Source organism: Callospermophilus lateralis, chromosome 4, assembly GCF_048772815.1.
Source record: "Callospermophilus lateralis isolate mCalLat2 chromosome 4, mCalLat2.hap1, whole genome shotgun sequence".
NCBI lineage: Eukaryota > Metazoa > Chordata > Mammalia > Rodentia > Sciuridae > Callospermophilus > Callospermophilus lateralis.
The window spans coordinates 79,184,198-79,197,099 of NC_135308.1; the positions used below are offsets into that span (position 1 = coordinate 79,184,198).

At 33.4% G+C, this 12,902-nt stretch overlaps 1 protein-coding gene and 1 pseudogene across 1 annotated transcript; one reads left to right on the plus strand and one right to left on the minus strand.

The window, feature by feature from the left end:
- Positions 1-695: 695 nt before the first annotated feature.
- LOC143396715 (transmembrane protein 126A pseudogene) lies at positions 696-1,070 on the plus strand (annotated as a pseudogene).
- A 10,628-nt stretch (positions 1,071-11,698) lies between these two features.
- On the minus strand, positions 11,699-12,795 carry Tas2r10 (taste 2 receptor member 10). Its single transcript, XM_076855332.1, is given in 2 exon segments — positions 11,699-12,511; positions 12,514-12,795. Coding segments are annotated over 2 exon segments (1,095 nt in total).
- Positions 12,796-12,902: the final 107 nt, after the last annotated feature.

A 12,902-nucleotide genomic window follows, 5' to 3' on the forward strand; every position in this document is an offset into this window, starting at 1 on the left:
TTGTAACTGCTTTTGGCAGCTCCCACATTTTATCTATTTATTTTATTTATTCACAGCACTGGGGATTGAACACCAGGACTTGTGCATGCTAGGCCAGCACTCTAACACTGAGTCAAATCCCCAGCCCTATAGTACCTTTACTTTAGAATCAATATATTATACATGCTTTCTGGTTTCATCCATAATTTTCTTTTCCTCTCTGACTTTCCCCGCTTTCTAGGATAAGAGGAAAAATAGTGATTTTTACTGTTACTGTAAATTGTACATATATTTACTTAACCTAAGAAACAAGGCAGAGGCAAGGGCTATTTTAGAACGTGGAAAAACAGCGATTTAGAATCCATTTTAGGGAGTCACATGTTAGCCTAAGACGGCTGCCTCTGGGTGCAGGAGTAAAAGTTGTAGCTTAAGTCCAGGCCTGTTAAAGGAAGAACTGGAGAGGCATGGGCTGTTGGGAGGAGAGCAACAGGGTCAAGATCGAAAACTATAAATCACATGATAGTATCAAGGAAAATTTAATTTTTGATATCATAAACAGAAAAATTGAACAACTACCAGAAGCAAAAAGGAATCTACTTGAACATGAATCCTCATATATTGGACTTAAGGCTGCTGTCTGTGGCCTAATAGCAAACAGTCTTTTTCCACACATTGTGCTTCTAACACAGGCCCCAATAGCTGCGGGCTTATCAAAAATGGCAGTGCTCCCATTTTTGACAGCAAATGAATCTTTCAAAGGTTTTGTAAGTTTACCTTTGAGTACCGGTGATTTGAATTGGGAAACCTGTACCATGACACAGAGTGGACTTGTTGGCTTTGTTTTAGGAGGTCTGTACCCTGTTTTCTTGGCTATTCTGTAAATAGTGGCCTAGCAGCCAGGTATCAGTCAGCCCTGTTACCAGAGAAAGGAAATAGTTAATTTACTGGATTAAAATTTCTTAAGCCTATCTTCAGAAAGATGTTCATTCCCATTTTTCTTCAGATTGTTTGTAGCATACCTTGCGTCTAGACAATAGAAAGTAATTGTAAAGGCTCTTCTGTTATCTGAACCTGGCTTCGAAATTCACTGATTTTAAGCAAATGTGTATACAAAAATACAATTGTGAAGATTAAAAAAAATTTAGAAAGCACATGTGAATGTAATTTTATTTTAGCAATGAGAAATTTTCATTAACATGTCACTAAAAAGAAATATGAGAGGAAGTAAATCTAAAAGAAAGTTTTAAAAGGCAAACATTGAATTGTAATGCTATTGGTAAAAAGCAATCAGAGATTTCTGGTTAGGATAGTAGAATTTCTTAGGGTGGTTTTGCTTTGTATCCTCATAGAGACATAGAGAGTATCCTCACTATGTAGAAAAAGCCCTCAAGTCTTAGTCTCTTTTAATTTAAGAGACAGGAAACAGATTTATCTGTGCTGTGGAGAAGAAAAAGGAAAGGTTAGAAAGTGATGTTTTGGAACTAACAAGCCTAAAAGACATGTAATTGTTCAATCTGAACTGAGTAATGAGAATACCTGCTTTGAATTTTCTTACCTATATATTTTGTAGACAGTGTGCTATCATATTAGTATGTAATTAAGGAAACAAACACATATTGTTTTATTGGGACATATTACAATATGTCATTGAACCAAATGGACAAATTGGAAATGATGGAAATAAATACACAGTGACAAAGTTTCCAAAATTTTAATTATTAATTTAACTTTTAAACTAATGCTAAATATTGCTATTACTAATAAATGAACTAAAATAATATCTGAAAATATGTAATGATATAATGTCTCATCTGCTCCACTGTTCATTGCAAATGACTGTGTTCTTCATACTTATACACCAATAACAACAGAATTCTGCCAGACTGATTCTATTTTATGATAACATATTTTGTATAGTTGCTGCCCTTATCACTCACTCCATTTCAAACTTTTCAGTGGATCCACTGAAACATTTTCTGTTTGAACTCAGGGGGACTTGAACTATTTTGAGCAAGACTATTTTGGCAGTTCAGTGCCTAGAAAGCTCTCCTTAGAATAATGTTTTCAACCACATAAAATAAATATCTAAGGACTTTCTAAGGACTCCAGACAGATTAAAACACACATTAATGTGATGCAGCAGTCTGTGTGCTTCTTAATTGACATCATAATAATATCTGTGAGAAAGAGCACTGATGACAGTAAATACCCGGTAACTGTGATAACAGTTATCTGTGGTTTCCAGAAGCAGGAAAATCACAGGTTCTGCGAATTTGAATGATTGTTACCTACATTCAAAATGGAAGGATTGCTAGATCTGTTAAAGATAGATTGCAAACAATGGGTAATTGGGTGCCCATGAACTTTTGTCGATCTCTGAATTCTCTCCATGCACCTCTTTGTTTTGATACCCTACAAAGACATCCTGCCTCTCTGAAGGTGCTACCTTCCCTAATTCCCTTTCATGCAGCAACTCTTTATTATCTTGCCCCCATACCACTAAGTCTAAAGCTGGGGACATTGTGTGCCTCCTTCTGGCTTTCAGATCACTCTTCCTACACTTCCTCATAGGGCACACAGGAACTTGGACTTTCCCATCATAAGTTTACACAAATTTTACACAAATATTACCTCTTTTTTGCCATCACTCACCAGCCCTCATCATTTATATGATTAAATACATTTTATTTCACCTTCATTATTTTTGCCCAAACTCTTGGAACCTCTATTGATTGGATGAAGTCTTTATTCTCTCTCTCCTACAGTGCTAGTGAATGCACTATTTCACAAGTTTTTACATATGAGAAACATTCCCTCACTGCCTGAATAGCTTTGATAGCTGAGACAGCATGTCTTAAGGAAAATGGTAGTGACTCACTTTTTGCACTGGCAGATTATTGATTTTTCTCTATTATTTTTTGTTAGGTATTATACTATTCTTATATATATGTATATATGTATATAGATAATATATGTATATATGTATATAGATAGATATGCATCTGAATAATCAGTTTTGGGTTGCAAAAGAGGACTTATTTATCTTTTGTCTTTCCATATTTTTTATTGGTGCATTTTCATTGCACATAAAACAATAGAGGATTTATCTTTTTGTACATGCTATAATTATTTTTCCATAAGCAAGTGATTTTCCCCCATTATTGCTATTGATCTTATTTACTTATTTTCCATACTTTTTATTAGTGCCTTATAGTCACACATGTACGATTTGTTTTATTTTCTATCAAAGTTAAAGCTGTAATGCAACACAAACATGTTTACTGTAACTGAAATTTCAAGTGTACAATGGACCCATTTTAAATTAGGTAACCATGTGGTCCAGAACAGGTGTCCAATCATATCTGGAGCCCTTTTCCGTGCCCTCCCCAATTTCAAATTAGCTAATCACATAGTCTGTACCATCAAAGTCTTTCTATCACAGTGAGGGGCATTGCATTGTTAAAAACTGGTGGACTGCCCACCCAGGTGTGTTATTCCCTGGATTCCCTTTAGGGGCGCATTCTTCTGCAGAAGTACAGATTTTGCCTTGCTGACCCACTTCTGAGGTTGATTTCTTGTGGCATCTCAGATGGGGTTTGGTGGGGTTTGTTTTTATATATTCAGATTTGGTCTTTTTGTCTATTGACTCAGAACCATTTTCTTTATATTTAGAGTCTTAGGTTATAACTAAGATCTGAGGTGACTTTTCTGAATCCAATTTTCTATGCACGCTATGTCATTCCATTATATAAAGTCAAGTAATTTATTTTAGAAAACCTTTTCTTTTTAGCATCCTTTTCAGTTTCAATACTTTGTTTTGTTCTTTTCAGAGATTTAGGTATTTCTTCATCTCAAATCTCCATATTTGTCTCTTTCTTTTTAGTATTATTATCCTTTTTTATTTTGAGCATTTTTTCTCTTGCTCATTTCTGTTCTTTATTGCTTTTATAGTATTTTATTGATCTTGTGTGTTCTTGTGCAAGTTAAAATTCTCTTTATTTCTAAGGTGATTATCTCTCTTTTTTCTTTTTTTTTATTTCTCTTTTTTTCTTGATTGCTATCTGCTTTTTGTTGTATCTGTCTGTGTATGAAGTAACTTTTATAATGTTCCTCACTTTTAACCCCTTTTAGTTCCCCAAAATACACCTGCTTTCTTCATGGTGAATTTTTAAATGTATGCAGATATTTTATTTTTGAAATTGTAATTCTTGGTGTGGTAGTTCTTCTTTAAATTTTATTGTTATTCCTATACCAACTACCAGCAAAAGGATCTGGTAGTTAAAGGGCTCTGGGTGTCTTTTTTGCTTATTTCTCAGTTCTTAGGGTCCTTTTGAATTGCTTCAGTCTTGCTGATTATGAGATGGTACTAATTTTTGGACTCACATCTTACTGTATTGTCTTCTCTCGTTTTCTTGATTTATATTGTTCCTTGAAGAAACAAAGCTTCAGCCCCCTGTGAAGCCTTTCTCCCCTTCTGAAAACTTGCTGCCTCCCTAAGTTTACTCACACTACAACCTATCTTTTCCTTAGGGTGTGAGTCTCGTGGATGGCATCTGGGGTCTTCCATTTCCAGAATCCCTGTAAAATTTCTGCTCCTGTGCATGGATCAGCTGGAATTTTCCTATCAGTATAAGCTCTGCTGCCAAATCTCCACCCATTTCAACATCAATTGTTATCCATAGGCCTTCCATGTGTTATGATTTTGCTGTGAATTTCAGTTGTGATTGTTATTTAATTTCTAAGAGGCTAGTCAACATCTTTCAATATGAAACAGCAATAAAGGTTTCAGAATGTATACAGAAACCCTTTCCCCAAAGTTTTGGATGATGTATCAGTAAAAGCTGAAATGAGGTTAGAATAAGCCTATATAACATATGGGGAATACAGTTTAGTAAAGAATTTTGCAAAGTTTATAGTGATTGATATTTTTGAAAAAAATCTTAAAAAAACATATCTGGATATCAGGTAAATAAAACTAAAATTTCAAGGTAGATCAACACACAAATATCTGTTGTTTTTCTACATACCAGTCATGAAAAATCTTTAAATTAAAAATATCCTATTTATAATAACATCCAAAAGAAGCAAATATTTCAATAAGGTAACAAAATATTAATGCCCTGAAAAATATAAAATATTGCTGAAAGAAATTTAAAAAGACACAAGTAAATGTTCATTAATAAGAAGATACTGTTGTTAAAATGTCAATATTACCCTATGTTAGCTACAGGTTAAGTGAAATACATTATTAAAATTCCCATAGGCATTTATGAGAACACATTAAATTGATTCTCAAATTCATGGAATTATAGACATCCTAAATTCCATTCCAAATTAAATATTAAAAAGAAAAAAGTTGGAGGACTCATACTTAATGATTTTAAGACTTACTACAAAGCTACAGTAATTAAGACTGTGGTACTGGCATAAGGACAGACATCGAGACCAAAGGTATAGAATTGAGTACTGAAATAAATTCTTAAATTGACTTATGGTCAATTGATTTTTGAAAAGGAAGCTAAAGAATTCATTAGGACACAATCTTTTTAACAAATGCTGCTGGGATAACTGGATATCTACACATGAGAATAAAGTTGGATCCTACGTTATACTATATACAGAACTGAACTCCATATGAGCCAATAGCATAAATAAGAGAGCCAAAGCGATAAAAATTAAAAGAGAAAAATCTATTGGTAAATCTTTATGAACCTGGGATTTGACAATGAATTATTAAATATGACATAAAAAGTATAAGCACAACAAAAAGTACATAAATTGGACTCAACTCAAAATGAAAACTTTTCTGCATCAAAAGCTGGTAAAATAAATTGAACAATTTACAGAATGGGAGAAAATATTTGCAGGTTTTATACCTGAAAAGGGTTTAATATTCAGAATGCATATAAAACTGCTACAACTCAGTTACAAAAAAGACAACCTACAGTGGTGGCACATGCTTGTAACTGCAGTGGCTTGGGAGGCCGAGGCAGGAGGATCCTGAATTCAAAGTCATCCTCAGCAAGAGCAAGGCGTTAAGCAACTCAGTGGGATCCTGTTGTAGTGCCACCCCCTTATTCACAGAAAATCTTAATTAAGCTTCTCCAGAGACCCTCAAAAATTCTGTTTAACATAATTGTACTTAGACTATCAGCAAGAATTTCTACAACAGAGTTTTCAGGCAGGAGATAATGTTTGCTGAAGCAGAGTGTAAAACTAATCCCAGGCCTTCACAGAGGCATTTACATTTTTAAAGGAGAGTGGAGAAATCCTTGAAAACCAGCTCTTCAAAGGAAAGAGGAGAACAACTCCCTTACCCAGACACTGATTTTCACAGAGAATGTCCTAGGCCTGAATTGGGTGCCCAGAACAGTGAAAAAACTACTTTTATGTGAATTTTCACAAATTGTGAGCCCCTGAGCCGCTCCCCTTACACACTGGGCATAAAGTTCTAAAACTTTCTAAACTCGGGATTCAAAGGGATGATTTGAAGGAGGTGAAAAGCCCCCCTTTTGAACATGGCTGCAGCCAATAAATCTGCTTCCTGCTATGCTTTGGTGTCCAACTTCAACTGTTCTACGTCACTGTCTCTAAATAAAATACAAAATAGGGCTGGGGATTGTGGCTCAGGGGTTGAGTGCCCTAAATTCAATCCCTGGTACTCCCGCAAAAAACAAAAACAAAAAACAACCAAACCTAATTTTGAAAAGAGAAATAAAAAAATAGACATTCCCTCTGAAGATTTACATGTCATTAGTCATTAGGGAATGCAAATCAAAATAGAAATACCACTTCAAATCAACTAGGAGAGTTACAAATAACAAAAACCTGGAAAAACAAGTGTGGCTCAGGATGTAGAGAATCTGGAACCCTTGTATCCTCGTTAGAAGGGAGGTAATATGGTTCAGTTACTGTGGAAAATACTTTGGTGTTTCCTCAAAACGCTAAACATTGGAGTTATGGTTTGGTCCAGTAATACCACTCAGTGTAGTGTTTTTATAGAATGGAATGCTATTCAGTCACACAAAAGAATGAGGATCTGATTAGTGAATCTTGAAAACAGTATGCTTAGTGAAATAATCCAGACACCAAATGACAAATTTTGTCTGATTCCACTTAAATGACATTTGTAGAATAGTCCAATTCATAAAACTAGAAAGTACACTACAGATTACTGGAAAAGGGTGGGGGAAGGGAAGATTATGGGTAATTATTGCTAATGTGCTCAAAATTTCTGTTTAGGATGATAAAAATGTATTGGAAATAGTGTAATGGCTGCACAACATTGTGAATATAATAAATGTCACATGATTATGCCCTTAAATGGTTAGAATGATAAATTTTGTTATACATATTTTATCACAGTTTTTTGAATAAATATATAAATAAAGATCATAAAACTCCAGACCATATTCACACACAAGATGAAGTATGAGATAAAACCAATTAAAATTCTTTACTTTATTTGGAGCGAAGAGAAAGTATTCATGTTTAACTCAGCATCTGAAATTCTGGTATCAGTAGAAACAGAAAAGAAGGAGAAAACAAAACAAGACAAAACAGAAAAAAAGCATAGAAAAGAAAAAACAGATGGGACAGTAGAAAGAAAAATAATATAATCACATTGCAATGAATACAAAAATAATTAGTCAATGATAATTAATTTTAACATCTTATTAAATAAAGTATCAAAACTCAAAATTTGTTTTCTACAAGAGACATTTTAAAAAAGAGAAATGTAGGGATGGAAGAAATGTTACCAAATACAAAGCAAGGTAACAAAATTAGCGAATATTAGCACAGATAAAATAAAACTTAAAGCAGAAGCATGCATAAGTTCTGGAGTATTGAAAGAAGGTTTTCAATATGAGTTAAAATAATTGTAAAAATGTAATGCTCATAACCAGGTTCTATAGAACATGCCTGTAATCCCACTGCTCAGGAGGCTGAGACATGAGGATCATGAGTTCAAAGAACCAGTCTCAGCAACTTAGTGAGACCCTGTATTAAAATAAAAAATAAAAAAGGATGGGATGTGACTCAGAGGTTAAGTGCCCATGGGTTCAATCTATGGTTAAAAAAAAAAAAAAAAAAGTAATGCCTCAAAATACAAATGCAATTATCAGTATTACTTCCAGTTCAAGGCCACTTTAATTGAAAAAAATAATGAACAAAAACAAACAAATCAATAATTAAAGTGTATGTTTACTAACTTTACTTTTCCAAGTTGGTATATATTATGTAAAGATAGAGGTAATATAAGTAATAGTGTTCACATAAATTTAACACTGGCACCATAAAACTCTTTTAAGAAAACTTGGTACATTCATAAAAGTAAATCTTTATTTGGCCAAATAAATATATCCTATGCCAAATATCATACAAACATGTTGTCTGACCCAACTTCAGTGAAATAGAAAATCATTACAAAAAAAGTTACCTAAAATAAATCTCATAGCTATAAAATTACTGTGTTAAATGACCTTGGCATTTAAAGGAAATTATAAAGAATATTTTTAAATTTTTGAATTATAATATAAAAACCATATGCCAACATTTGTAGAATGCATATGATATCCAAGCAGAAAACAGTTTTGAATACTTTTTAAAAATTTTTTAAATTTATTTTTAAAAAATAAATGACAATGGAATGCATTACAATTCTTATTACACATATACAGCACAATTTTTCATATCTCTGGTTGTATATAAAGTATGTTCACACCAATTTGTGTCTTCATACATGTACTTTGGATAAAGATGTCCATCACATTCCACCATCCTCAAAAAAAAAACAAAAAAAAAAACCCTCAAAGTTTTTAATACATTTATAAAAAAAGTAAAGATCGAAAAGGATAAAAGAAGGCCAATTTTTGCTTTTAAAAGTACAGTTAACCACATGTCTGCAGAAATGCTTTCAGTTCAGAAATATACAAATAAACTGAAAAACATATTTTCAGAAATATTTTAAGTGGGTGGTTCAACTGTCAGGAGTTAAGAAAAAAAATATTCACTGTATTTATATTTAAAAAAATGCACTGTAAAAATGGTGGGAAAGTGCAAATCCTGAAAAAGAGAGTTTTCCCTGGGGCATCACTAATTATCTTGAAACCAGAGTTTCAAGTTCCACAGACAATGTGCATGCAGGATAAGAAACCAGGCATGCATGGGCCTCTCCAAAGCTGGAAGTTAGACTGGACGCCATCAATGAGCCAGGATCTCTGGAAGGCAAGAAAGTAATGGGCAAACAACAATGGGCAAAAAAAACAAAAACAAAAACAAAACAACGACACCCAGCCAAAGATTAAAGCGGGGATGCTTACCTGTAAACAGAATGGAAGGGGAGGTAGTTCTGTTGTTTTGAGTTTCTACTGTAGCCTTGCATACATGTATATTTGGGACTATCATTTGCTCTAGAATTTGATTTGTCTAAAAATTTACAAAATGAAAATTCAGTTTAAAGAAGTCCAAAATTGATAGGGTTCTTAGTCAGTCTTTATGGACAAAGTCAAATCCTTCTTGGCAATATGCACTATGTCCATAAAGACACAAAATATGAAAAAACCAAGCTAACAAAATCAAAAGTCAGTGTAAACAACACAGTAAATTATCAGACCAACAAAGACAGCAGACATTTGAGTTGATACTTACATAGCTTATGGAAACACGGAGGAAGGCACTGCATTTATTTATTTATTTATATTTTTTTATATTGATTTTTTAGTTGTATTTGAACATAACAGCTTTATTTTATTTATTTATTTTTATGTGGTGCTGAGGATTGAATCCAGGGCCTTGCACATGCTAGGCAAGTGCTCTACCACTGAGCCACAACCCCAACCCTATTTATTTATTTATTTATTTTTATTTGTTTATTTATTTATTCATTCATTCACTCAATGAATTGAATATAGGGCCACTTAACCTCTGAGCCACAACCTCAGCCCTTTTTAAATTTTTTTTTATTTTCAGACAGGGTCTGACTAAATTGCTTAGGGCCTCACTAAGTTGGTGAGGCTGGCTTTCAACTTGCAATCCTCCTTTCTCAGCTTCCCAAACCACTGGGATTACATGCATGTGCCACTTTCCCATATGGCCTGGCTCTTTCTCTCATTTATTAAAGAACTTTAGCCAAGCAGACTTTTTTTTATGTCTTTTGTCTTTTATTTAACTATCTTTTCTGATTACATAAACTATTTCATAGAAAAGTGAGCAATTTATAAAGGATTAAGAAAATAAAAATAATCTATAATTCTACTACTCAGGCATAAGAAACCTATTTATTCAGTTTATATATATCAATTTATGAAACAGATTTCTAAGCAACAACCTATTATCTATCTACCTATCTTAAAATTTATTTAAAATATACTAATAATGGTTAAATATTGCAAACATGATTAATCAATTTCTCCTTCATGCTTTTCTGGGCTAATTATAGGTGCAATAAAATCATATTATTTTATAGTAAAAAATGGAACTATTGAAAAAGGGAAAATAATCTATAAAAGTAAATTAATATTGGCAAAAATAACACTAGAAGAAATCATGAATAAAACTTGTAAATTTTTATTTTATTTTTTTTCTAAATTACAAAGGCATTTCTATAAACACCACGAATTATTTGCTAAAGAGCTAATTAAGAGAAAAAAAATCCTAACATATAATAGTGCTAATGTATAATCACAAAATTGGTAAGAATAGCCAGAAGACTTGAAAAAATAAGAGAAAGTAATTCCTAAAATGTTTAAATCCTATAAAAATTTGTAAACACCCTAGTAATCAAATATATACAAATTCAAAAGTCTTTTTATAATCTAAGTAGCAACATTAAAAATAATAACCTTGAGTGATTTTGAGATTGGAATAAATGGACTTTTTTTTTTTTTTTTTTTTACTGTTAAAATATTGGTTCACTATTGCTGCAGAGTACTTACCAATTCTGCAAGGAATGTATCAAATTCATTTTCATTAGAATTTCTGTTAAAAATAATTTCAATATTCTCTATATGCTCTTCCAGTTCCTGGAACTGTGTGTGAATATGCCTATGCCCATGTGCCTGTGGAGCCCTGGGCCACAACGTTTTATTTTCCTGACCTTTTCCTTGGTCAGTCTTTTGTCCCTTGGTCAGAGATCATGTTGAGTCCTGTGGGTCTGTAGATGTGGCAGAATCCTTACTCAACTGATTGATTCATGACTTTTCATCTCAAATCACTTTACTGAGGAGTCTGAATTTCATCAGTATTTCATCAGTATTCTGATCCCCTCTCCCTCAGGCAGACTCTTTCTCTAACTAATTTTCACTTTCACCAATATGATTACTCGTACTTTAACAAACATACCCAAGTTTTTTTTTTTTTTTTTTTTTTAAAGCACATTAGGATTTTAATAGTGAATATAAAAGTAACTTTCTAAATTATTAAAATTGCACACACAAAAAAAGCATCCTTTTCTGTTCCTCAAGTCCATATCTTAACTGTCAAGATTGATCAAGATTTTCTGTCTTGGTTTCTTTTTCTGTAGATCTTCCTGAGGAATAAGATGGGGGTTGGTGCTTCAGGGCAGTTGGGCAAAGCACAATAAAGAGGCTTGTTTTAAATGTCTCTTCCCAACACAATAGTCTTTACCTAGAATAGTTCCAGGCTGACATTTTTCCTCTGGAAAGAGTATGAGAAGATGTTGAAGAGTCAGGAACTTGCACATGAGACTAAAATCTCATCAGAGAGAGATATTCTCTGAGACATAGTAGAACGTATCATGGAAAATTGAATGAAGTTCCATAACACAGTTATAGACCAATAAAGGAATTTGATGCAAAGGAAGGAGAAAGGTCTTTGAGGATTTTCTCAGTGGATTATTCTCCTGGAGCATACGTTTCTGTGCAAGCCTGTCTGAGGCTCTGAGATTTTTCCTTTCTGAGCACTTTAATTGCTGCAGTACCCTCCAGCAAGTTTGCTTTAGCTTGTTGTTTCCTAGAATTAGGATAAAGGAGTGACCCCAGGGATATATGGCTGTGGTTGTGAAACCAAAAGTAAATAGCAGTTTGTTTTCTGGTTTACTACCACATACTGCTTCTATGAGGATGCCTATCCCATGCAAGATAAAGAGGATGATAAAAGATATTAAAACTTCCATGGCTTTCACATGAGCTTCTGTATTGAGGTCTCCTGTGTTGTTCAGTTGCATATGACTTTTGTGTCTCCACAGGGAAACGATCAATAGGACACAGGTATTTAGGAATGCTGTAAAGAAGAGAGTGACTCCCAGATTGAGAAAAATCTGTTTAAGTAAGAAATCACTTCCCTGTAGGTGAAACAGCTATGATGTGTTTCTATGGTTCATTTTATCACCATTAATCACCTTCACAACTTGTAGAAAAGTAAGTAACCATGACACAAACAAGCATCCAATCAGAAAGGCAAAAACTTTATTGATTCTTCTCTTCAACCAGAGAAATATGTAGTGGGAAAAATTCACTGTCTTCAGGAAATAGAAGATGCTGAGGTTGGTAGCAAACCAGATATTCGAGTGATAGAGGAACTAAAACATTCAACTAAGTAACTAAAATATTCAGTTAGGTCAGTAGAAGTATGCATATCTGGAGAGAATGACTTTATGACTCCATCAAAACTTATGTACCATATTATAGAAACTCTGGAAATAGCCAAGCCTGTGAGAATAAAGCCAATAATAGAGAACTTCTTATTCTTGACACAGTCCATGCAGTTCACAAGTCCAATAAATTTATTCCCCAAAATCCCCAGTACTAACTGAGTAGTTGTGACAAAAAAGAGGATTTCTACCACGCTTGACATATCTTCAATATCCAAGGTCACTTCTGTTGCATCTGCTTTCAATTACCTGCTTCAAAAAGAAGCATATATTAGCGGCTTGATGGGAAGTGTGACTTTCTTCTCTTTCT